We start from the raw sequence: 18,629 nt of genomic DNA on the forward strand, positions 1-18,629 counted from the left end.
AGATGAGAGTGAAATGCTCCAAACATATAATGCAGTGATTGAGAGCTGAAGAAATAAAGGCTCCTCAGAAGATGTGAGATGTTCTGGAGGCTTGTGAAGATCATTCCTCCGCTGAGGAACAGTGAAAGTAAAGCTTCTGGAAACAAACGCTCCTCAAAAGATCCTGAGGATCAGATTTGAGACTCTAAAACATGATTGATGGAGAATCAAGTAAAGCTGAGCTGCTTCAGTGCAGTAAGTGTTCATCTGGAGATATTACTGCAGTTATTCTGACCTTTACTTGATCAAAATCAGTTCAGATCTGACACGAGAAGCTCCAGCTGAAGCTGGACATTTCTACAATTACACTAAAAGAGCAGAGTTCGATAATTTAGAGGCCTTAGAAATTTTTCAAATATGATACAGTATCTTTGTATGGTTAAATTATAAACATTGAAATAAGGATCTAGAATCTGATCCTTCCTGAGAATCTGAGTTTTCCAGCACGGCCCTGATAACTAATAATCCCGTTCTGCATGACGTTTATCTTGCGTCCTTCTCTGCTATCACTCAGTTTGTCCTTCATGCTTGTATTTGTCAGTTTTTAGAGCCTCTTGTGTTTAATCCACAGATCCAGAGAGACGCTGCTGCAGTTCTCCAGCCGTATTTCACCTCCACTGGTCTGGTGATCAAAGCTCTGGAACACGCGTCAAAGATGGAGCACATCATGGACTTCACGCGTCTGCGCTCGCTGAGTTCGCTCTTCTCCATGCTGCATCAGGCCTGCCGCAACGTGGCCCTCTACAACAACAACCACCATGATTTCCCCATGCCCATCGACCAGCTGGAGAAATACATGCAGGTGCGGCACGCCTGGACGAGTCAAGTCAGCTTTATTTATATGCACTGCAAAAACTGATTCTCTTACTTAGTATTTCTGTCTGGTTTTCTAGTATTAATATCTAAACATTCTTCAATCAGGAAGCATTTACTTGACCAGTAACATGACTGAAGATATTATGTCTTGTTTTCTGTAAAAATTATAAATTGTTAGTTTTAGCTTAAAACAAACAAAAATATCTGCCAGTGGGGTAAGAAAAATTATTAAAAGGCTAAACAATTATTTTTCTTACCCCACTGCTAGATATTTTTGTTTGTTTTAAGCTAAAACTAACAATTTATAATTTTTACAGAAAACAAGACATAATATCTTAAGTCATGTTACTTGTCAAGTAAATGCTTCCTGATTGAAGAATGTTTAGATATTAATACTAGAAAACCAGACAGAAATACTAGGAATCAATGTAGTTGCAGTGTAGCGCTTTCAGCAATACAGATTTTGTCAAAGCAGCTTTACAGTATTAAATAGGAAAAATAATGTGTAATAATACAAAAGGACAATAATAAACTAATTTATCAGTTAAAGTCAGTTCATCATTGATGATGTCATCGTCCAGCTCAGTTCAGAATCAGAGATTAAATGTGACTGGAACACAAAACCAGTCATAAGGGTCAATTTTGTTAAATTGGGATGTATGCATCATCTGAAGCTGAATAATAATCTTTCCATTGATGTATGGTTTGTTAGGATCGGACAATATTTGAAAATCTGGAATCTGAGGGAGCAAAAAAATCTAAATATTGAGAAAATCATCTTTAAAGTTGTTCAAATGAAGTTCTTAGCAATGCATATTACTAATCAAACATTAAGTTTTGATATATTTACGGTAGGACATTTATAAAATATCTTCATGGAACATGATCTTTACTTAATATCCTAATGATTTTTGGCATAAAAGAGAAATGTATAATTGTGACCCATACAATGTATTGTTGGCTATTGCTACAAATAAGACTGGTTTTGTGCTCCAGGGTCAGATATGACAAACAGGTGCTAACCTTTAAACTTTGTCGTGCAGAAATACCTCATCTACGCGGTGCTGTGGTCCTTCTCGGGTGACAGCAGGCTGAAGATGCGAGCGGAGCTGGGAGAATACATTCGCCGCATCACCACCGTGTCTCTCCCGTCCGCGCCGAACGTGCCGATCATCGACTACGAGGTGCGAGCAGACGCAGTCTCAGATGGAGTGTGATGTTTGAGTGTGACTCTAACGCTGCTCTGAATCCGTCAGGTGTCCATCACGGGCGAGTGGCAGTCCTGGCAGGTGAAGGTGCCTCAGATCGAGGTGGAGACGCACAAGGTGGCCTCGCCGGACGTGGTGGTGCCCACTCTGGACACGGTGCGTCACGAGGCTCTGCTCTACACCTGGCTGGCCGAACACAAGCCTCTGGTGCTCTGTGGGCCGCCGGGCTCCGGGAAAACCATGACCCTGTTCAGTGCCCTGAGAGCCCTGCCGGACATGGAGGTGAGGAGCGGATTACGTTCAGAAATCCAGAATCTCTTCTTACAGATGTAGGGCCCTATGAAATCCGTCTGAGTTTATTCACATTGTTTTATTTTGTTTCTAAATTCCATTTTACATTTTATCTGGATTCCGTTTTTTTCTATTTTCTAGACTGTTTTAATGGTTAAATTTAAGTTGTATTCATCAAAAAGCATGTCTAATTATTTGAAATCGTGAAACTTAAAATATTAAACAGCAATTTATTAAAAGTTTAACAGAAATTTAGTTTTCAGGGTGATATGAAATATTCAGTTTTATTGTCTATTTTAAATTCTGTTTTCCATAAATTTTCTGGATTCCATTTGAATAGTTTCATTAAATATTAGTTATCAAAAGAGTATCTCTAATTAATTTATTTTATAAAAAAAATATATTTCAGAAATACTATTCATTTACATTTTTCTGGTAAATATTTATTCTGCTAAATGTTCCTTCCAAAATAATGTTTTAATTTTATTATTAGTAGCAGTACTATCATTACATTAAGTAATATTTCTGTCACGGTTTCTTCAAGTTAAACCAAACTTTTATTTTGACGGGTTGCTGTGAAGACCTTTAGGTTTCTGTTTGTTTATGATATAACGATAGTTTTGCTCAAAAGAAACGGTGAAATGCTCATGAAGCGACTCTCAGAGCAGTTCTAGAGATCATGTTCGTGTGTTCATATATTGAGGCGGCAGTAAAGTGAAGTAAACGAAACCTCCGAGACACGCAGAACACACAGGATTCATATTTAAATGCGGCTTAATATTCACAGACACTAGTCCATATTGTGTTTTGATTAAAGTGTACCGATCTACTATTGCTGTATCCATCCAAAATTTGGCAAATTCTGTGACACTATACAGTAATTTCTGTTTTTATGATTGGATTCGGTGTTTCGACATCGTGGAACTCATAGGGCCCTACAGATGAACCAATGCAGTGTTCCTAAAGCAGATCCACTGGCACCGCTGTGTTCTGTGATGTGATGCTGGGTCGACTGCTTGGTCACTTGTGAAATGTGTTTTCTCCAGGTGGTGGGTTTGAACTTCTCCAGCGCTACGACTCCGGAGCTGCTGCTGAAGACCTTCGATCATTACTGCGAGTACCGCAGGACTCCTAACGGCGTGGTTCTGGCTCCGGTGCAGCTGGGTAAGTGGCTGGTGCTCTTCTGCGACGAGATCAACCTGCCCGACATGGACAAGTACGGCACGCAACGGGTCATCTCCTTCATCAGACAGGTGCGTGTGCGAGCATCTCGCTGAGTCCGGCTCCTGCTGTGTGTCTGTCTGCGGTGTAACCCGTGCTGTGTTGTGTTCAGATGGTGGAGCACGGCGGCTTCTACCGCACCTCAGACCAGACCTGGGTGAAGCTGGAGCGGATCCAGTTCGTCGGGGCCTGTAACCCTCCCACAGACCCCGGCAGGAAGCCGCTCTCGTACAGGTTCGGCTGTCGTCATCACCGCTAATAAATACATGTGTTCAGTAGACGTGTTCAGTAGGGTTGGGCAATTTTTTCCAATTTTATTCATTAATTCGAACACTGCAAAACATGATTTTCTTGCTTAGTATTTTTGTGGTAGCTAACGTGCATTGGAGAAAAACATCTATTTCGTAATGTGAGTTCCCCCCCCCCCCCCCTTTTGCTCATATTTACCAAGGGTGCCAATATTAGTGGGCAGCACTGTATGTCTGATATTTCATGTTTGTATCATGATGAAAGCTGCTGTTCATTTTTTTTACAGAACATTTATAGTTAATATTCTACTGGTGTTATAACTTCAGTCATTTTAAATTTGAATTTCCTTGACTTCACTGCACTTGGAATAGAATTTTCTTTAACTAGAGGGTTAATGAAGAAAAAGTTACTTGAATCGTGTTGTACTTAAATTTTCAAGTTCAAATCGTAGAAACCAAGGTGTAATTTTTTTGGCATGTGGCCCAGCCCTAGTGTCCAGTGATGTCCTGGCCTAACTCGTGTGAGCGTTTACAGGTTTTTGCGTCACGTGCCAGTGGTGTATGTGGACTATCCCGGCCCCGCCTCGCTCACGCAGATCTACGGCACCTTCAACAGAGCCATGCTCAGACTCATCCCGTCGCTGCGGACCTTTGCTGAGCCGCTCACGGCGGCCATGGTCGAGTTCTACACTATGTCTCAGGTTTGCATTTAAACCGCTGAACGCTCATGGGTTCGTCTCCTGAGCTGATGAAAAGTTTATCTCGACTGCTTTGTGTTTGAGCAGGAGCGGTTCACTCAGGACACGCAGCCGCACTACATCTACTCCCCGAGAGAGATGACCCGCTGGGTCCGAGGCATCTTTGAGGCGCTGCGGCCGCTGGAGACGCTGCCTGTGGAGGGTCTGATTCGCATCTGGGCTCACGAAGCACTGCGACTCTTCCAGGACCGGTGAGCTTAAAGGGATTGCTCACCCAAAAATGAAAATTACCCAATGATTTTCTCATCCTTAAGCCGTCCTAGGTGTATATGACTTTCTTCTTACAGATGAATACAATCGGGAGTTATATTTAAAAACGTCCTGGCTCTTCCAAGCTTTACAGTGGCGGTGAATGGGTGTTATTTTTCAATATTCCAAAAGAAGTCCAATAAAGTGCATCCATCCATAACAAAAAGTGCCTCACATGGCTCCAGGGGGTGAATAAAGGCCTCCTGTAGCGAATCCATGAATTTTTGTAAGAAAAATATCCATATTTAAAACATTATAAACGGTAATCTCTAGCCTCCGCTAACTCGTACGCGCATTCACAATGGAACACCATTCCGGCAGATGATGTAGGATGTCGGCGTAGCATCAGCTCCAGTGATTCGTGATGAACGCGGAAGCGCAGCGGAGAGAGCAAAACAAAACGCCAGTCACGAATTAGAAGTACGAAACGAGGATTTGTAAAGAAAATGAGGATTTCGATACAAGCCAAGAGGAGACTGGTTTGCCTTTGCTAAAGTACAGAAACTTTGGCACTTTTTATTATGGATGGATGCGCTTTATTGGACTTCTTTTGGACTATTAAAAAAAAATAAAAAATCCACCCACTGTAATTATAAAGCTCGGAAAGCCAGGACATTTTTTATATAACTCCGACTGGATTCATTTGAAAGAAGAAAGTCATACACACCTAGGATGCCTTGAGGGTGAGTAAATCATGGCGTAATTTTCAATTTGGGGTGAACTATCCCTTTAAGGCTCTTTTCAGACCTGTAGATCACTGTTGCAATTTTGGTTCCTGTTTTGGAACAATGTTGCATTTCAGAGCGTACCAAAATGTGCATCAGCAGCAAACCTATAAGTATGTGTTCGTTCTTGTGACATTGCACACGGATTGAACTGATGCTAACTCGTACGCGCATTCACAATGGAACACCATTCCGGCAGATGATGTAGGATGTCGGCGTAGCGTCAGCTGATTCGTGATGAACGAGGAAGCGCAGCGGAGAGAGCAAAACAAAACGCCAGTCACGAATTAGAAGTACGAAACGAGGATTTGTAAAGAAAATGAGGATTTCGATACAAGCCAAGAGGAGACTGGTTTGCCTTTGCTAAAGTACAGAAACTTTGGCACTTTTTATTATGGATGGATGCGCTTTATTGGACTTCTTTTGGACTATTAAAAAAAAATAAAAAATCCACCCACTGTAATTATAAAGCTCGGAAAGCCAGGACATTTTTTATATAACTCCGACTGGATTCATTTGAAAGAAGAAAGTCATACACACCTAGGATGCCTTGAGGGTGAGTAAATCATGGCGTAATTTTCAATTTGGGGTGAACTATCCCTTTAAGGCTCTTTTCAGACCTGTAGATCACTGTTGCAATTTTGGTTCCTGTTTTGGAACAATGTTGCATTTCAGAGCGTACCAAAATGTGCATCAGCAGCAAACCTATAAGTATGTGTTCGTTCTTGTGACATTGCACACGGATTGAACTGATTCTCCCGGCAGATTGGTGGAGGATGAGGAGAGACGCTGGACAGATGAGAACATAAACATGGTCGCCCTCAAACACTTTCCTAACATCGACCGTGACAAAGCCCTTAACAGACCCATCCTGTACAGCAACTGGCTCTCCAAGGTGAGTGACCGAGCTGAACTCTTCTGGACATCACTGCAGACTCCGATACGACTGACCGCTTCTGCTGTTCTCCTGCAGGACTACATTCCCGTGGAGCAGGAGGAGCTGCGGGACTATGTGAAGGCCAGACTGAAGGTGTTCTACGAGGAGGAGCTGGACGTTCCTCTGGTGCTCTTCAATGAGGTTCTGGATCACGTGCTGAGGATCGACAGGTACAGAGAGCCTGAAGAAACACAGCGGTTTGTTATTTCACCCCGCTGACGCTTCAGTAACGTCACGCTGATGTTCTCCCTCCAGAATCTTCCGTCAGCCGCAGGGTCACCTGCTCCTGATCGGCGTCAGCGGTGCTGGAAAGACCACGCTCTCCCGCTTCGTGGCCTGGATGAACGGACTGACTGTCTATCAGATCAAGGTTAGAGCAAGCAAACATTTGATTGTCTGTCAAGTTTTGTTTGAGGCTTTTGTAACTCGATCGTATCCTCACAGGTCCACAGGAAATACACCGGCGAGGACTTTGACGAAGACCTGCGGACAGTGCTCCGCCGCTCCGGCTGCAAGAACGAGAAGATCGCCTTCATCATGGACGAGTCGAACGTGCTGGACTCCGGCTTCCTGGAGCGCATGAACACGCTGCTGGCCAACGGAGAGGTGCGACCCGTGAACGGAGACTCGCTCTCCGTCTCCTCGTGTGTTCTGACCGCTCTCTGCTGTTGCAGGTGCCCGGCCTGTTCGAGGGCGACGAATACGCCACCCTGATGACGCAGTGCAAGGAAGGAGCGCAGAAGGAGGGCTTGATGCTGGACACCCATGAGGAGCTGTACAAATGGTTCACCAGTCAGGTGATCAGGAACCTGCACGTGGTGTTCACCATGAACCCGTCATCGGAGGGGCTGAAGGACAGAGCGGCCACCTCACCTGCCCTCTTCAACAGGTGTGTTTGTGGCACATGCTATCATCCATACATTTCATACATTTGATCAGTTCATGCTTTCCCTGGCAATCAAACCCATGACCTTGCTATTGCTAGCGTCGTGATCTTCTGTTTCAGCTACAGGAATGCAGGACATGTCTGCTTAAATGAAGAACTGTTAACTATCCACCTACTTTTATGCAAATTTTGGGATATTGCTTTAAAAAAAACACTGGAAGGAAATGCCATGGTGTTTGTAAATTCTAAAAATGTGCATCAGAAAAGTTTTTGCGCTCTTGGGTCAAATAATTGTTTTATCCAGTAAGAAGATATGCATAAACTACGATGGAAACCCATTTACTAAATAAATTCCTTGGTGCATATCAAAAAAAGTCATATGATTTTTGCCTCAGCAGATCATGAGACTGGATAACTGGACTAACCAGTGCACTGATCTCATTGCACACCATCTCAAATGCTTTAATAATTTTGAAATGTCTGAGCCAAAGTCTGTCATAAAAATATCAAATCGCCTCCCATAACTGCCTCAGGCATCCGAACGAAAGATAACATGACAGTGTTTATTGCTTTTCATCAAGTGCAAGTCATTTATGTAGGAAAACAGACACCGTTTCCCCGGTTGAGGCAACTTTAATTTTTATTATTGATGCTTTGCACCAGGTTCCCAGGAAGTGACCTTCTTTTTTTTTTTTTTTTCTTTTTTCTTTTTTTTTGAACGCATGGGATGGAAACAGTGCTTTATTCGCAGTTTTATTATGTCATATTCTAATTTTGTGCATCAGTTAAAATCACAGCTAATGTCGAATCCTGTGTGCTCTTTCTCTAACCGATGTTGCTTTTATGCTGGACTGATGGTGTTTCTCTTCAGGTGTGTGCTCAACTGGTTTGGGGATTGGTCCACTGAAGCGCTCTATCAGGTGGGTAAAGAGTTCACCAGCAAGATGGACCTGGAGAAGCCCAACTACAAAGTGCCGGACTACATGCCCACCGTGTACGACAAGCTGCCGCAGCTGCCCACGCACCGCGAGGCTATCGTCAACGGCTGCGTGTTCGTGCATCAGACGCTGCACCAGGTCAGAGAGCATCTGATGAGATTCACATCGGTTTCAGTTAAAGCGGCACCATTAATCGTTAAAAGATCGCAATATCTGTCCTATCATTAGATGCTGAGAAAGCATTTGATTGGCTAGAATGGGGATACCTTTTCTATACATTAAAGAAATTTGGTTTTGGTGAAAATTGGATTTCAAAAGATCGCAATCTCGATTCAGACACCCACGCGATCTGGGGCCGGATGCATAAACATAGCCACTATGTTAAGATGGCATCTTAACTAATTCGACCAACTAGTTGTTTGCGAAGAGGTAATAAAACTTACTTTTTGGATTCAAATTAGACCATTCTCCCTTTTTATAATGGACTTTAAAAAGTTATGGCCAACCTTAAAGAAAAAAATATATGACTAACTTTTTAAGAGTAGTCTAAGTGGTATATGCAACTGGCCCCTGATTTCTAAATGACAACGATTCGCCAGTGTCTATTGAATTTTTGAAAAAGTCTTACCGGAGCATTCAAATCTGCCTTTGGGCTGCCAGTTAGAGCATGTTTAGGTAAGAAACCGCTTCAAGTCAAGTCACCATTATTTATATAACGCTTTTACAGTGCAGACTGTGTCAAAGCAGCTTTACAGTATTAAACAGGGAAATAGTGTGCCGTTCTCCTCTGGCCAGACAAACCAGCAGTTTAATTCCAGACTGCAGCAAAGTCAGATTGTGCGGAGGACTCATCTGGCTCCTGTGGTCTTGTCCCGGTGGCCGTCTGAGACCAGGTCTTCACTGGGGATCTGTCTCTGGGGCTCATCTAGTTGTCCTGGTCTCCGCTGATATTCAGGGCTGTAGAGGTCCTCTCTAGGTGCTGATCCACCATCTGATCTGAATACAGACTGGATCTGGTGGCTACGGTGACCTCGGAATAAGAGAGAAACAGACTAATATTAGCGTAGATGCTATTCTTCTAACGATGTAGCAAGTACATCGGGTGTTATGGGAAGTGTTCCCGGTTCCGTAATGTAATGAAATGAAAGTACACTTTAATGAAAGTGTAAAATATATACGAGTATGTATATATATATAAATTACAATTTTTCATTCATGCAAATTAATTCAACTCTTTTAAATAGATTGCAGCAATTACTATTTTCTCACAGCCTCTAATAAATTACACTTTTTTTTTTTTTAGGTAAGAATCGTGGGAGAATCTTGATCTCTATTTGAGACCAAAAAAATCGTGATTCTCAATTTATCCAGAATCGTGCAGCTCTAGTTTCAGTGCACACTGTGATGCTTTATTTCTCTCTCTGTGTGGGTGTGTGTGTGTGTGTGTGTGTGTGTGTGTGGGGCACAGGTGGGTAAAGAGTTCACCAGCAAGATGGACCTGGAGAAGCCCAACTACAAAGTGCCGGACTACATGCCCACCGTGTACGACAAGCTGCCGCAGCTGCCCACACACCGCGAGGCTATCATCAACGGCTGTGTGTTCGTGCATCAGACGCTGCACCAGGTCAGAAGAGCGTCTCGCTCGCCGTCTGATGAGGTGCATACTGCTTTCAGAGCATGCTGTGATGCTTTATTTCTCTGTGTGTGTGTGTTAGGCTAACAACCGTCTGGCGAAGCGCGGCGGCCGCACTATGGCCATCACCCCGCGACACTACCTGGACTTCATCAACCACTACGCCAACCTGTTCAACGAGAAGCGCAGCGAGCTGGAGGAGCAGCAGATGCATCTGAACGTGGGTCTGCGCAAAATCAAAGAGACCGTCGATCAGGTGCGCGCTTCACACGACATCACGCGTGCAGACGCATGAGCTCGTTTAGCGTTATTAACCGTGTGACGTCACAGGTGGAGGAGCTGCGGCGCGACCTGCGGATCAAGAGTCAGGAGCTGGAGGTCAAGAACGCTGCTGCCAACGACAAGCTGAAGAAGATGGTGAAAGACCAGCAGGAGGCCGAGAAGAAGAAGGCAAGAGTCGTCGTTCAGAACATCGCTTCAGTGCTCTTGTGCCGCTGCTCTCGTAAATAACCTGACTGGTGTTGTTTGGCTTAACAGGTCATGAGTCAGGATATACAGGAAGCGGTTTACAAGCAGCAGGAAGTGATTAAAGTCAAGCAGCTGAGCGTGAAGCAGGATTTGGACCAGGTGGAGCCGGCCGTCATCGAGGCTCAGAACGGTACGGTTCGCTCCGCTCTCCTCTGCGCTTCCACTGCTGGTGCTGCTGTTTGTCCAGATTCACGTTGCAAAAATCTGCACATATTAACTAGAGGTCGACCGATAGCGGATTTTACTGATACTGATAGTTAGGTTGGACCACACTGGCCGATACCAATTAATCAACCAATAGTTTTTCAAATGGATACTGAACGAAAACTAAAATAGTTCTTTACTATTTAAAAAAAAAACACTACTGAACCATAATTTGTAAATGAATAAAAATATGAATATTCATTTTTATATTGATCATTTAAGTTAATTCATAGTTTAATGTTATCAGAAGAAACTTCAAAATGTATTAGTAACAGTAAATTTTGAATAAACACACTCTAACAAGGAACAATTAATCTTAATGTTACAAATGTAGTAAAGTATTACCATTTCATTTCAGCAGTCATGGCCATCTTTAAATACACAAAAGCCGTAGCACTGAAATTACATATTAAATATGGATATTGTATGTGTACTCTCACACTTTATTTGCTTCTATCTAGGGCTGCCCCCTAATAGTCGACTAACTGTTAGTCGACCAAAATTTTATTAGTCGCTTAGTCGCAGAAAAAAAATTATTCTGAGCTTAGTTTTGAACAGCAGATGGTGCTGCATGCTTTAGAAACGGCTCTACTCTAAAATACAAACTATATATAAAACTATAAAATAATCATTCATAAAATTCATAAAGGTTGAAGCGAATCACAAAGGTGTTCACAGTGGGCTGTGTTTAAATTAATCTGGCGTCATAAAAGCATTCTGAGCCGAGGTGAAATTACAGACTCAGCCGAACACACAAGCGCTCTTCAGCTCTTCTTCATGAGTGTTTGAGTGTGTGGATAAAAACTAGAGTAGAGCGCCATCTGCTGTTAAAATTGAATAAGCTCAGAATCACGATGCATTCACAAGATCTCAGAATCGATCCACGAATCAATTCTACATCGATTTATCGTCGCAGCCCTAGGTACCACACACACACACACACACACACACACACACACACACACACAGACAGTGGATGCTTTGCGTTCAACTCAAGCGGCGGTCTAAAACCATTTATTTAATCACCAAACCGGAAAAAGTTTACTTCAAGAATGAACAAAGCAGCATAGATGAGTTTGAAGTTTGGCGTTTAAATGAACGGAGTAAACGGAAAGAGAAAGTGCGATCTATATTACAGCTCTCTATATCAAGCATACAGACTTTAACATTTTGCTGTAAAATGCACAATACACAATTTTACAGCCTAGGGTGAAGTCATCACGTACATTAAACAGTGATTTGGGACTAATGTAATTTTAATGTAAAACTATGTGAATGGCGCTCTGTGGCGCGGCAGGAATTTCTGTCGGCTGCGTTTAAATCCGTGTCTGAAACTTCCCGCTCTGTGCAGCGCAGTGTCACGTGTCAAAACAAACAGCAGGAGGTGTCCATGATTTCCGCCTCTAGAGGCCGCTCTCGCTCTGTATAATGACAGCAGACACTTCTCAGCCGCTCCAGCAACAGACGCAACCTGGAGAACTATCGGGAGAGATTTTTGCCGATAGTTCCGTCAATCAACAAAACCGATACATCGGTCGACCTTTAATATTAAATACAGTATCAGTTTGAAATGTTTTTTCCTGTCAGTTGTGATCCACTAAGGAAATATTCACTGGTTTGAGGGCCCAGATGACACCTGCTGTTGACGTCAAGAGTTTACGCTCCATATTTGAGAAACATTTGGCTAATAATCAGAATGACTGTTTACATCTGCTCTAAAACCAGAAGCGCCACCTAGTGACCGGCTGTGACTGTGTCAGTCGCCGGAGACGTCAGTGGATATTTCCTTCCCTTCTTTCTGCTCTCAGCTCTGTCTTGTGTGTGTTTGCCAGCGGTGTTCGGTGGTCTTTTCCCTGCGCTAACCTCTTCCTGTCTTCACTCTTTCCTCTGCTCACGGCTTGTGGCTTGTTTAGCTGTTAAATCGATTAAGAAGCAGCACTTAGTGGAGGTGCGATCGATGGCCAACCCGCCGGCGGCAGTCAAGCTGGCTCTGGAGTCCATCTGTCTGCTGCTGGGCGAGAGCACCACCGACTGGAAGCAGATTCGCTCCATCATAATGCGCGAGAACTTCATCCCCACTATTGTGAACTTTTCTGCTGATGAGATCAGGTGACTGACTGCGGGGTGCGGAGCGGCGGCGGCGTAGCGTGTAAAGAGGACGAGCGTGGTCCTCGTCTCTGCGCGAGACACAAACTTAAGATCAAATTAACTGCTGGCCCAGAATGATGGGCTGGAGCTCTGATTGGCTCGTCACGTGACACGGTTCCTCTTTCCGGCTCCACAGCCGCTCTGCTCCCCCGCGTGAACCCATGTGTCCTCATGGTCCTAAACCACACACCTCCATTCCCTCTCTAGCGGTCAGCTCGATTAAGAAGCAGCATCTGGTTGAGGTTCGCGCTATGGCCAACCCTCCGGCAGCCGTTAAACTGGCTCTAGAGTCGATCTGCCTCCTGCTGGGGGAGGAAACTAGTGACTGGAAAAAGATCAGACAAGTTATTGTCAGAGACAATTTCATCTCCAGCATAGTCAACTTTGTCTCTGAGGACACGAGGTATTATCATCCTTCATACTTCTTCCTCTCAGGTATGAGACGGACTCGGTGTCGTTCAGACGCCACTGCATGGATTCCCAAACCGGGGTTCATGAGTCGATGAAAACATAATTAATCATAAATGTGATGTTAGAATAAACGATCAAAATTTAACTCTAAAAATAGTTAAACAGAATATTTAATCTAAATGTCATGTGACCATTAACTGACTATGAACATGTGAATGTCTTGAGTTATTGAAATTAGGGCTGTTTTTAATCTAATTGATTACATGATGTGGCATATAATTAATCTAATCGCAAATTAATCGCACGTCAGTTTGTGCTGAGAGAGATTACTTATTTGTGTTAAATGTGAAAAGCATTGAATAAACATTACAAAAAAGTATCTTTAGTACTGATTCATGAAATGAATACTATAAATATGAAACCAAAAGTGCCAACTGTCTTAATGAGTGAGTCATTCATTCAACTGATTCCTTCAAACAGCTGATTCATTCAGGAGTGAATCAAGTGACTGTCTTTATGAACAAGTCACTGAGTCTTTGACTCACTTGATTGGTTCAAAACCGCATTCATTCACTAAGGAAAAACACCGCTGTCTGTTGATCGAAGACACTTAACAGTTCTGCTCTTGTGAACTTTTCATTTGCAAATTGAGCAAAAACAGACAATAGTGGCAGTATATCAAATTTAGCGGAATATTAACAACTTGTAAAAAATCAATCAATTGTACCTAATAAACATGTTAAATCAACAGCCCAGATTTAAATATATTAACTTCAAGTCACAAGGGGACTTCAAGAAAATCTTGTAGCTCAAAGGGTTTTGGCTGACAGAGATTTAGTGAATCCCCGAGATCATGTGTGTAGATGTTAACTTCAGTTCATCCTCATTCTGTGTCATGATGAAATCACAGTCGGCTTCATTCTAACACACTGTTCCTGCGTCCCAGTGACTCCATCCGTGAGAAGATGAAGAAGAACTACATGTCCAACCCCAGCTACAACTACGAGCAGGTGAACCGGGCGTCTCTGGCCTGCGGGCCGATGGTCAAGTGGGCCATCGCTCAGGTACGACACTGACCGCTGAAGCTCTGCGCGAGCGTGGCGACTCGCTGCTGATCTCTGGCTCTGTGTTCAGCTGAATTACGCAGACATGCTGAAGCGGGTCGAGCCGCTGAGGAACGAGCTGCAGAAGCTGGAGGACGACGCTAAAGACAACAAGACGAAGGCCGAGGAGGTGGAGCAGATGATCCGGGATCTGGAGAACAGCATCGCACGCTATAAGGAGGAGTACGCCGTGCTCATCTCTGAAGCGCAGGCCATCAAAGCTGATCTGGCTGCTGTGGAGGCGAAGGTACGACCACAAACACTGAGATGAGCACATTTCAATATTGCTGCTGCTTAGAGGAAGTGGTTTATTCTGTTGATGCCATTGAAAAGGTTTTTAATCAAGTTAATCCAAATGTAGTTTCATAAAAATGGATCTTATTTAGTGGTACTCTATCTTTTTAATAACTTAAATCTGATTTTAGACATGAAAATAGCCAAAGAAGCTGGCATGGTGTTCAAAAATTAAGCCAACAAATGATTCTTTTAATTTCTTCCTCATTTGAAAGTCACTTTTGGATAAACACATCTTTTAAATCAACAAACGTAAATGCAGAACAGGAGAGACCATCAAATGCTCCTGCTTTTTAAGTTCAGTTTGTAATCCTAATTGAGCAGCTTGTTTACAGCATCAAAATTCACATTTGAGCTTTGACTGTGATTTCTGAAGAACAGAAGACGAGAACCTCTTGAAGTATGTTCACCATAGAGCTTGTTTTGCTGGAAACCGCTGTTCACAAAGACTTTAAAAGTTCCTGAGAGAAACCTGTGGTGGATTAGTCTTCTGGCTAGTTGTAGTATTCTCTGAACAGCTGTCTGTTAAGCTTGACTAGTCTTCTAATCTCTGTGCAGGTGAACCGCAGCACAGCCCTGCTGAAGAGTTTATCTGCTGAGAGAGAGCGATGGGAAAAGACCAGCGAGACCTTCAAGAACCAGATGTCCACCATCGCCGGAGACTGTCTGCTCTCCGCCGCCTTCATCGCTTACGCTGGTTACTTTGACCAGCAGATGAGACAGAACCTCTTCACCACCTGGTCCCATCACCTCCAGCAGGCCAACATTCAGGTACAGAGAATGTGATGCTGGCGCACTGAGCGCTTCAGATCCCTGCTGTACGATTGAAACCTGCGCTTTCTCCCGTCCAGTTCCGCACAGACATCGCCAGGACGGAGTATCTGTCCAATGCAGACGAGAGGCTGCGCTGGCAGGCCAACTCACTGCCCGCTGACGACCTGTGCACCGAGAACGCCATCATGCTGAAGCGCTTCAACCGGTGAGAGCCGGGACGAGACGGGACGGGTGGATTACTGAAGGACTCTTGCTAGGGCTGTCAAAATGACTGAAAAGCTGCATTAGAATTCTGCACTTAAATATTATCAATATTTGAATTGCATTCAAATTTAAAAGGCATGATTTCAGTCGATTTTGTCTTCTCTCCAAGAGGTTGCATCAAGCAAAATATTACTAATGCATGTTTATTAAAGCAATAAAATAACATGGCTATCTGTGAAAAGTGCATAATGTTTATAAACCAAAAATAAGTTGCTTAAACAATTATAAACAAAACAGCATCATGTATGCATCGTTTAATACAAAGGAACGAAAACCAATCACAAAGAGCACTTTTTCATTGAAAAACATGAGATGCAGTGCGATGGGGACAAAAACACCATGAAGTCTCAATTCCCGAGAGTTTGAGACTTGATTCCCGTCTCGAGGTCATTTGCTGGTCCTGCTCTCCACTCTCTCACTCTACTGTCCTATCTAAATAAAAAAAAGGCATAAAAATAACTTTACAAAAGCATTTAAAAAGCAACGACTCTTACATCATTGCATTTTGTGCACCCCTGATACGGCTTCCTTGACGCGCTCCTAAAATTCAAATGCAACTTTTTTGCATTCGAATGTGGATTTTTATTTTAAATTTGACGAATGTGAAATCTGAATTATTATTTGACAGCCCTAACTCTTGCTGATTTCTCACGTGTCTGTCGTGTTCTGCAGGTATCCGCTCATCATCGACCCATCAGGGCAGGCCACGGAGTTCATCTTGAACGAATATAAAGACAAAAAGATCACCCGCACCAGCTTTTTGGATGATGCCTTCAGGAAGAATTTGGAGAGCGCTCTGAGATTCGGCAACCCTCTGCTGGTGCAGGTACGAGGCCTCATTATTACTGTAGGAATGTCCAGCTCTGTCTTCATCTGTCAGGGTCTGGGCGTTTGCTCAATAATGCCTGTGTGTCGCTGATTCTCTGTCAGGACGTGGAGAGCTACGACCCCATACTGAACCCGGTGCTCAACCGAGAGGTGCGCAGGACCGGCGGCCGAGTGCTCATCACGCTCGGAGATCAGGACATCGATCTGTCTCCTTCCTTCGTCATCTTCCTCTCCACACGAGACCCCACGGTAATGCTCTCGTGTGCCTCACACTGTCTGAGAGAGAGATCAGACCAAGCAGAAAAAATGTAGTATTACTAATATTGCAGCCTGCACTGCAAGCTGTGCTGAAGATACTCGTCAAATTCAGGCCACACAAACCTGATTCATGATTTGAAATATCACTCGTTAGAACATGCAGAAACTAAAAAAATATTTTTTTCTAATAAGATGTTTTGTTAAGGAGTAGTAACTGAAAAAGTTTAAAGAATTCAAGAACGTGAAGTTGTTTGTTGAAGTAATTTAACTGAAAATTGAGTGTTTACTATTTTCCTTTTGCATTATTGCACACTATTTTCCTATATGTGTCCCTGCAGCACAAAAGCAGTGTTGAGTCGCTGGGGGATATTTGTAGCAATAGCCAACAATACATTGTATGGGTCACAATTATACATTTCTCTTTTATGCCAAAAATCATTAGGATATTAAGTAAAGATCATGTTCCATGAAGATATTTTGTACATTTCCTACCGTAAATATATCAAAACATAATGTTTGATTAGTAATATGCATTGCTAAGAACTTCATTTGAACAACTTTAAAGATGATTTTCTCAATATTTAGATTTTTTTGCACCCTCAGATTCCAGATTTTCAAATATTGTCCGATCCTAACAAACCATACATCAATGGAAAGCTCATTTATTCAGATTTCAGATGATGTATTAATCTCTTTTTTTTTTTTTTTTTTTACCCTTATGTGTGGTTTTGTGCTCCATGGTCACATTTAATACTGTAAAGCTGCTTTGACACAATCTGTATTGTTAAAAGTGCTATATAAATAAAGGTGACTTGACTTGACTTGTCATGTTCTGACCATAAAGAGTAGTTTAAAACCACAATTAACGGTCTAGTTTCAACAACTTGGGAGCAAAAATCTGCCTTTAAAGTTGAAAAATAAAGGTCACATTTAATACTGTAAAGCTGCTTTGACACAATCTGTATTGTTAAAAGTGCTATATAAATAAAGGTGACTTGACTTGACTTGTCATGTTCTGACCATAAAGAGTAGTTTAAAACCACAATTAACGGTCTAGTTTCAACAACTTGGGAGCAAAAATCTGCCTTTAAAGTTGAAAAATAAAGATTTGAAATTAACGGCTGAATTGTGATGTGTCTTTGCAGGTGGAGTTCCCTCCTGACCTTTGCTCTCGTGTGACCTTCGTGAACTTCACGGTGACCCGCAGCAGCCTGCAGAGCCAGTGTCTCAACGAGGTCCTGAAGGCCGAGCGTCCGGACGTGGACGAGAAGCGATCGGACCTGCTGAAGCTGCAGGGTGAGCGACGGAGAGTGTCACAGGAAGTGCCGTCGGATCATTAATAGTGCTGGTGTGTAAACGTGGTTCTGTTGAATCCGTGCAGGTGAGTTCCAGCTGCGTCTGCGTCAGCTGGAAAAATCACTGCTGCAGGCCCTGAATGAGGTCAAGGGTCGCATCCTGGATGACGACACCATCATCACCACCCTGGAGAACCTGAAGAAGGAGGCGGCGGAGGTGACCAGGAAAGTGGAGGAAACCGACATCGTCATGCAAGAAGTGGAGACGGTGTCTCAGCAGTATCTGTCTCTGTCCTCGGCCTGCAGCAGCATCTACTTCACCATGGAGGCTCTGAACCAGGTCACGTGTGTGTGTGTGTCTGTTTGTTTGTGTGTGTGTATCTCTGTGTGCGTCTCTCTCTGTGTGTGTGTGTGTGTGTGTGTGTGTGTCTGTGTGCGTGTCTCTGTTTCTCTGGGTGTGTGTCTCTGTGGGAGCGTCTCTCTCTGTGTGTCTGTGCCTCTCTGTGTGTCTGTGTGCATCTCTCTGTGTGCGTCTCTCTGTGTGTCTCTGCGCCTCTGTCTGTGTGCATCTCT

General features: G+C 43.3%; 1 protein-coding gene across 1 annotated transcript in view; it reads left to right on the plus strand.

The window, feature by feature from the left end:
* The window catches only part of dync1h1 (dynein, cytoplasmic 1, heavy chain 1), a 61,486-nt gene that overhangs the window by 31,911 nt on the left and 10,946 nt on the right, over window positions 1-18,629 (plus strand). The window contains 26 exon segments of the mRNA XM_016254459.1: window positions 588-841; window positions 1,899-2,039; window positions 2,112-2,345; window positions 3,401-3,607; window positions 3,688-3,809; window positions 4,359-4,524; window positions 4,609-4,772; window positions 6,321-6,450; window positions 6,529-6,662; window positions 6,748-6,862; window positions 6,937-7,098; window positions 7,167-7,381; window positions 8,250-8,454; window positions 10,032-10,205; window positions 10,280-10,399; window positions 10,487-10,607; window positions 13,037-13,232; window positions 14,187-14,304; window positions 14,375-14,590; window positions 15,196-15,408; window positions 15,489-15,616; window positions 16,348-16,501; window positions 16,606-16,752; window positions 17,907-18,057; window positions 18,143-18,406; window positions 18,409-18,495. Of these exon segments, the coding sequence (XP_016109945.1) occupies window positions 588-841; window positions 1,899-2,039; window positions 2,112-2,345; window positions 3,401-3,607; window positions 3,688-3,809; window positions 4,359-4,524; window positions 4,609-4,772; window positions 6,321-6,450; window positions 6,529-6,662; window positions 6,748-6,862; window positions 6,937-7,098; window positions 7,167-7,381; window positions 8,250-8,454; window positions 10,032-10,205; window positions 10,280-10,399; window positions 10,487-10,607; window positions 13,037-13,232; window positions 14,187-14,304; window positions 14,375-14,590; window positions 15,196-15,408; window positions 15,489-15,616; window positions 16,348-16,501; window positions 16,606-16,752; window positions 17,907-18,057; window positions 18,143-18,406; window positions 18,409-18,495 (4,338 nt within the window).

This window comes from Sinocyclocheilus grahami, unplaced genomic scaffold, assembly GCF_001515645.1.
Source record: "Sinocyclocheilus grahami isolate Dianchi unplaced genomic scaffold, SAMN03320097.WGS_v1.1 scaffold1250.1, whole genome shotgun sequence".
Lineage (NCBI taxonomy): Eukaryota > Metazoa > Chordata > Actinopteri > Cypriniformes > Cyprinidae > Sinocyclocheilus > Sinocyclocheilus grahami.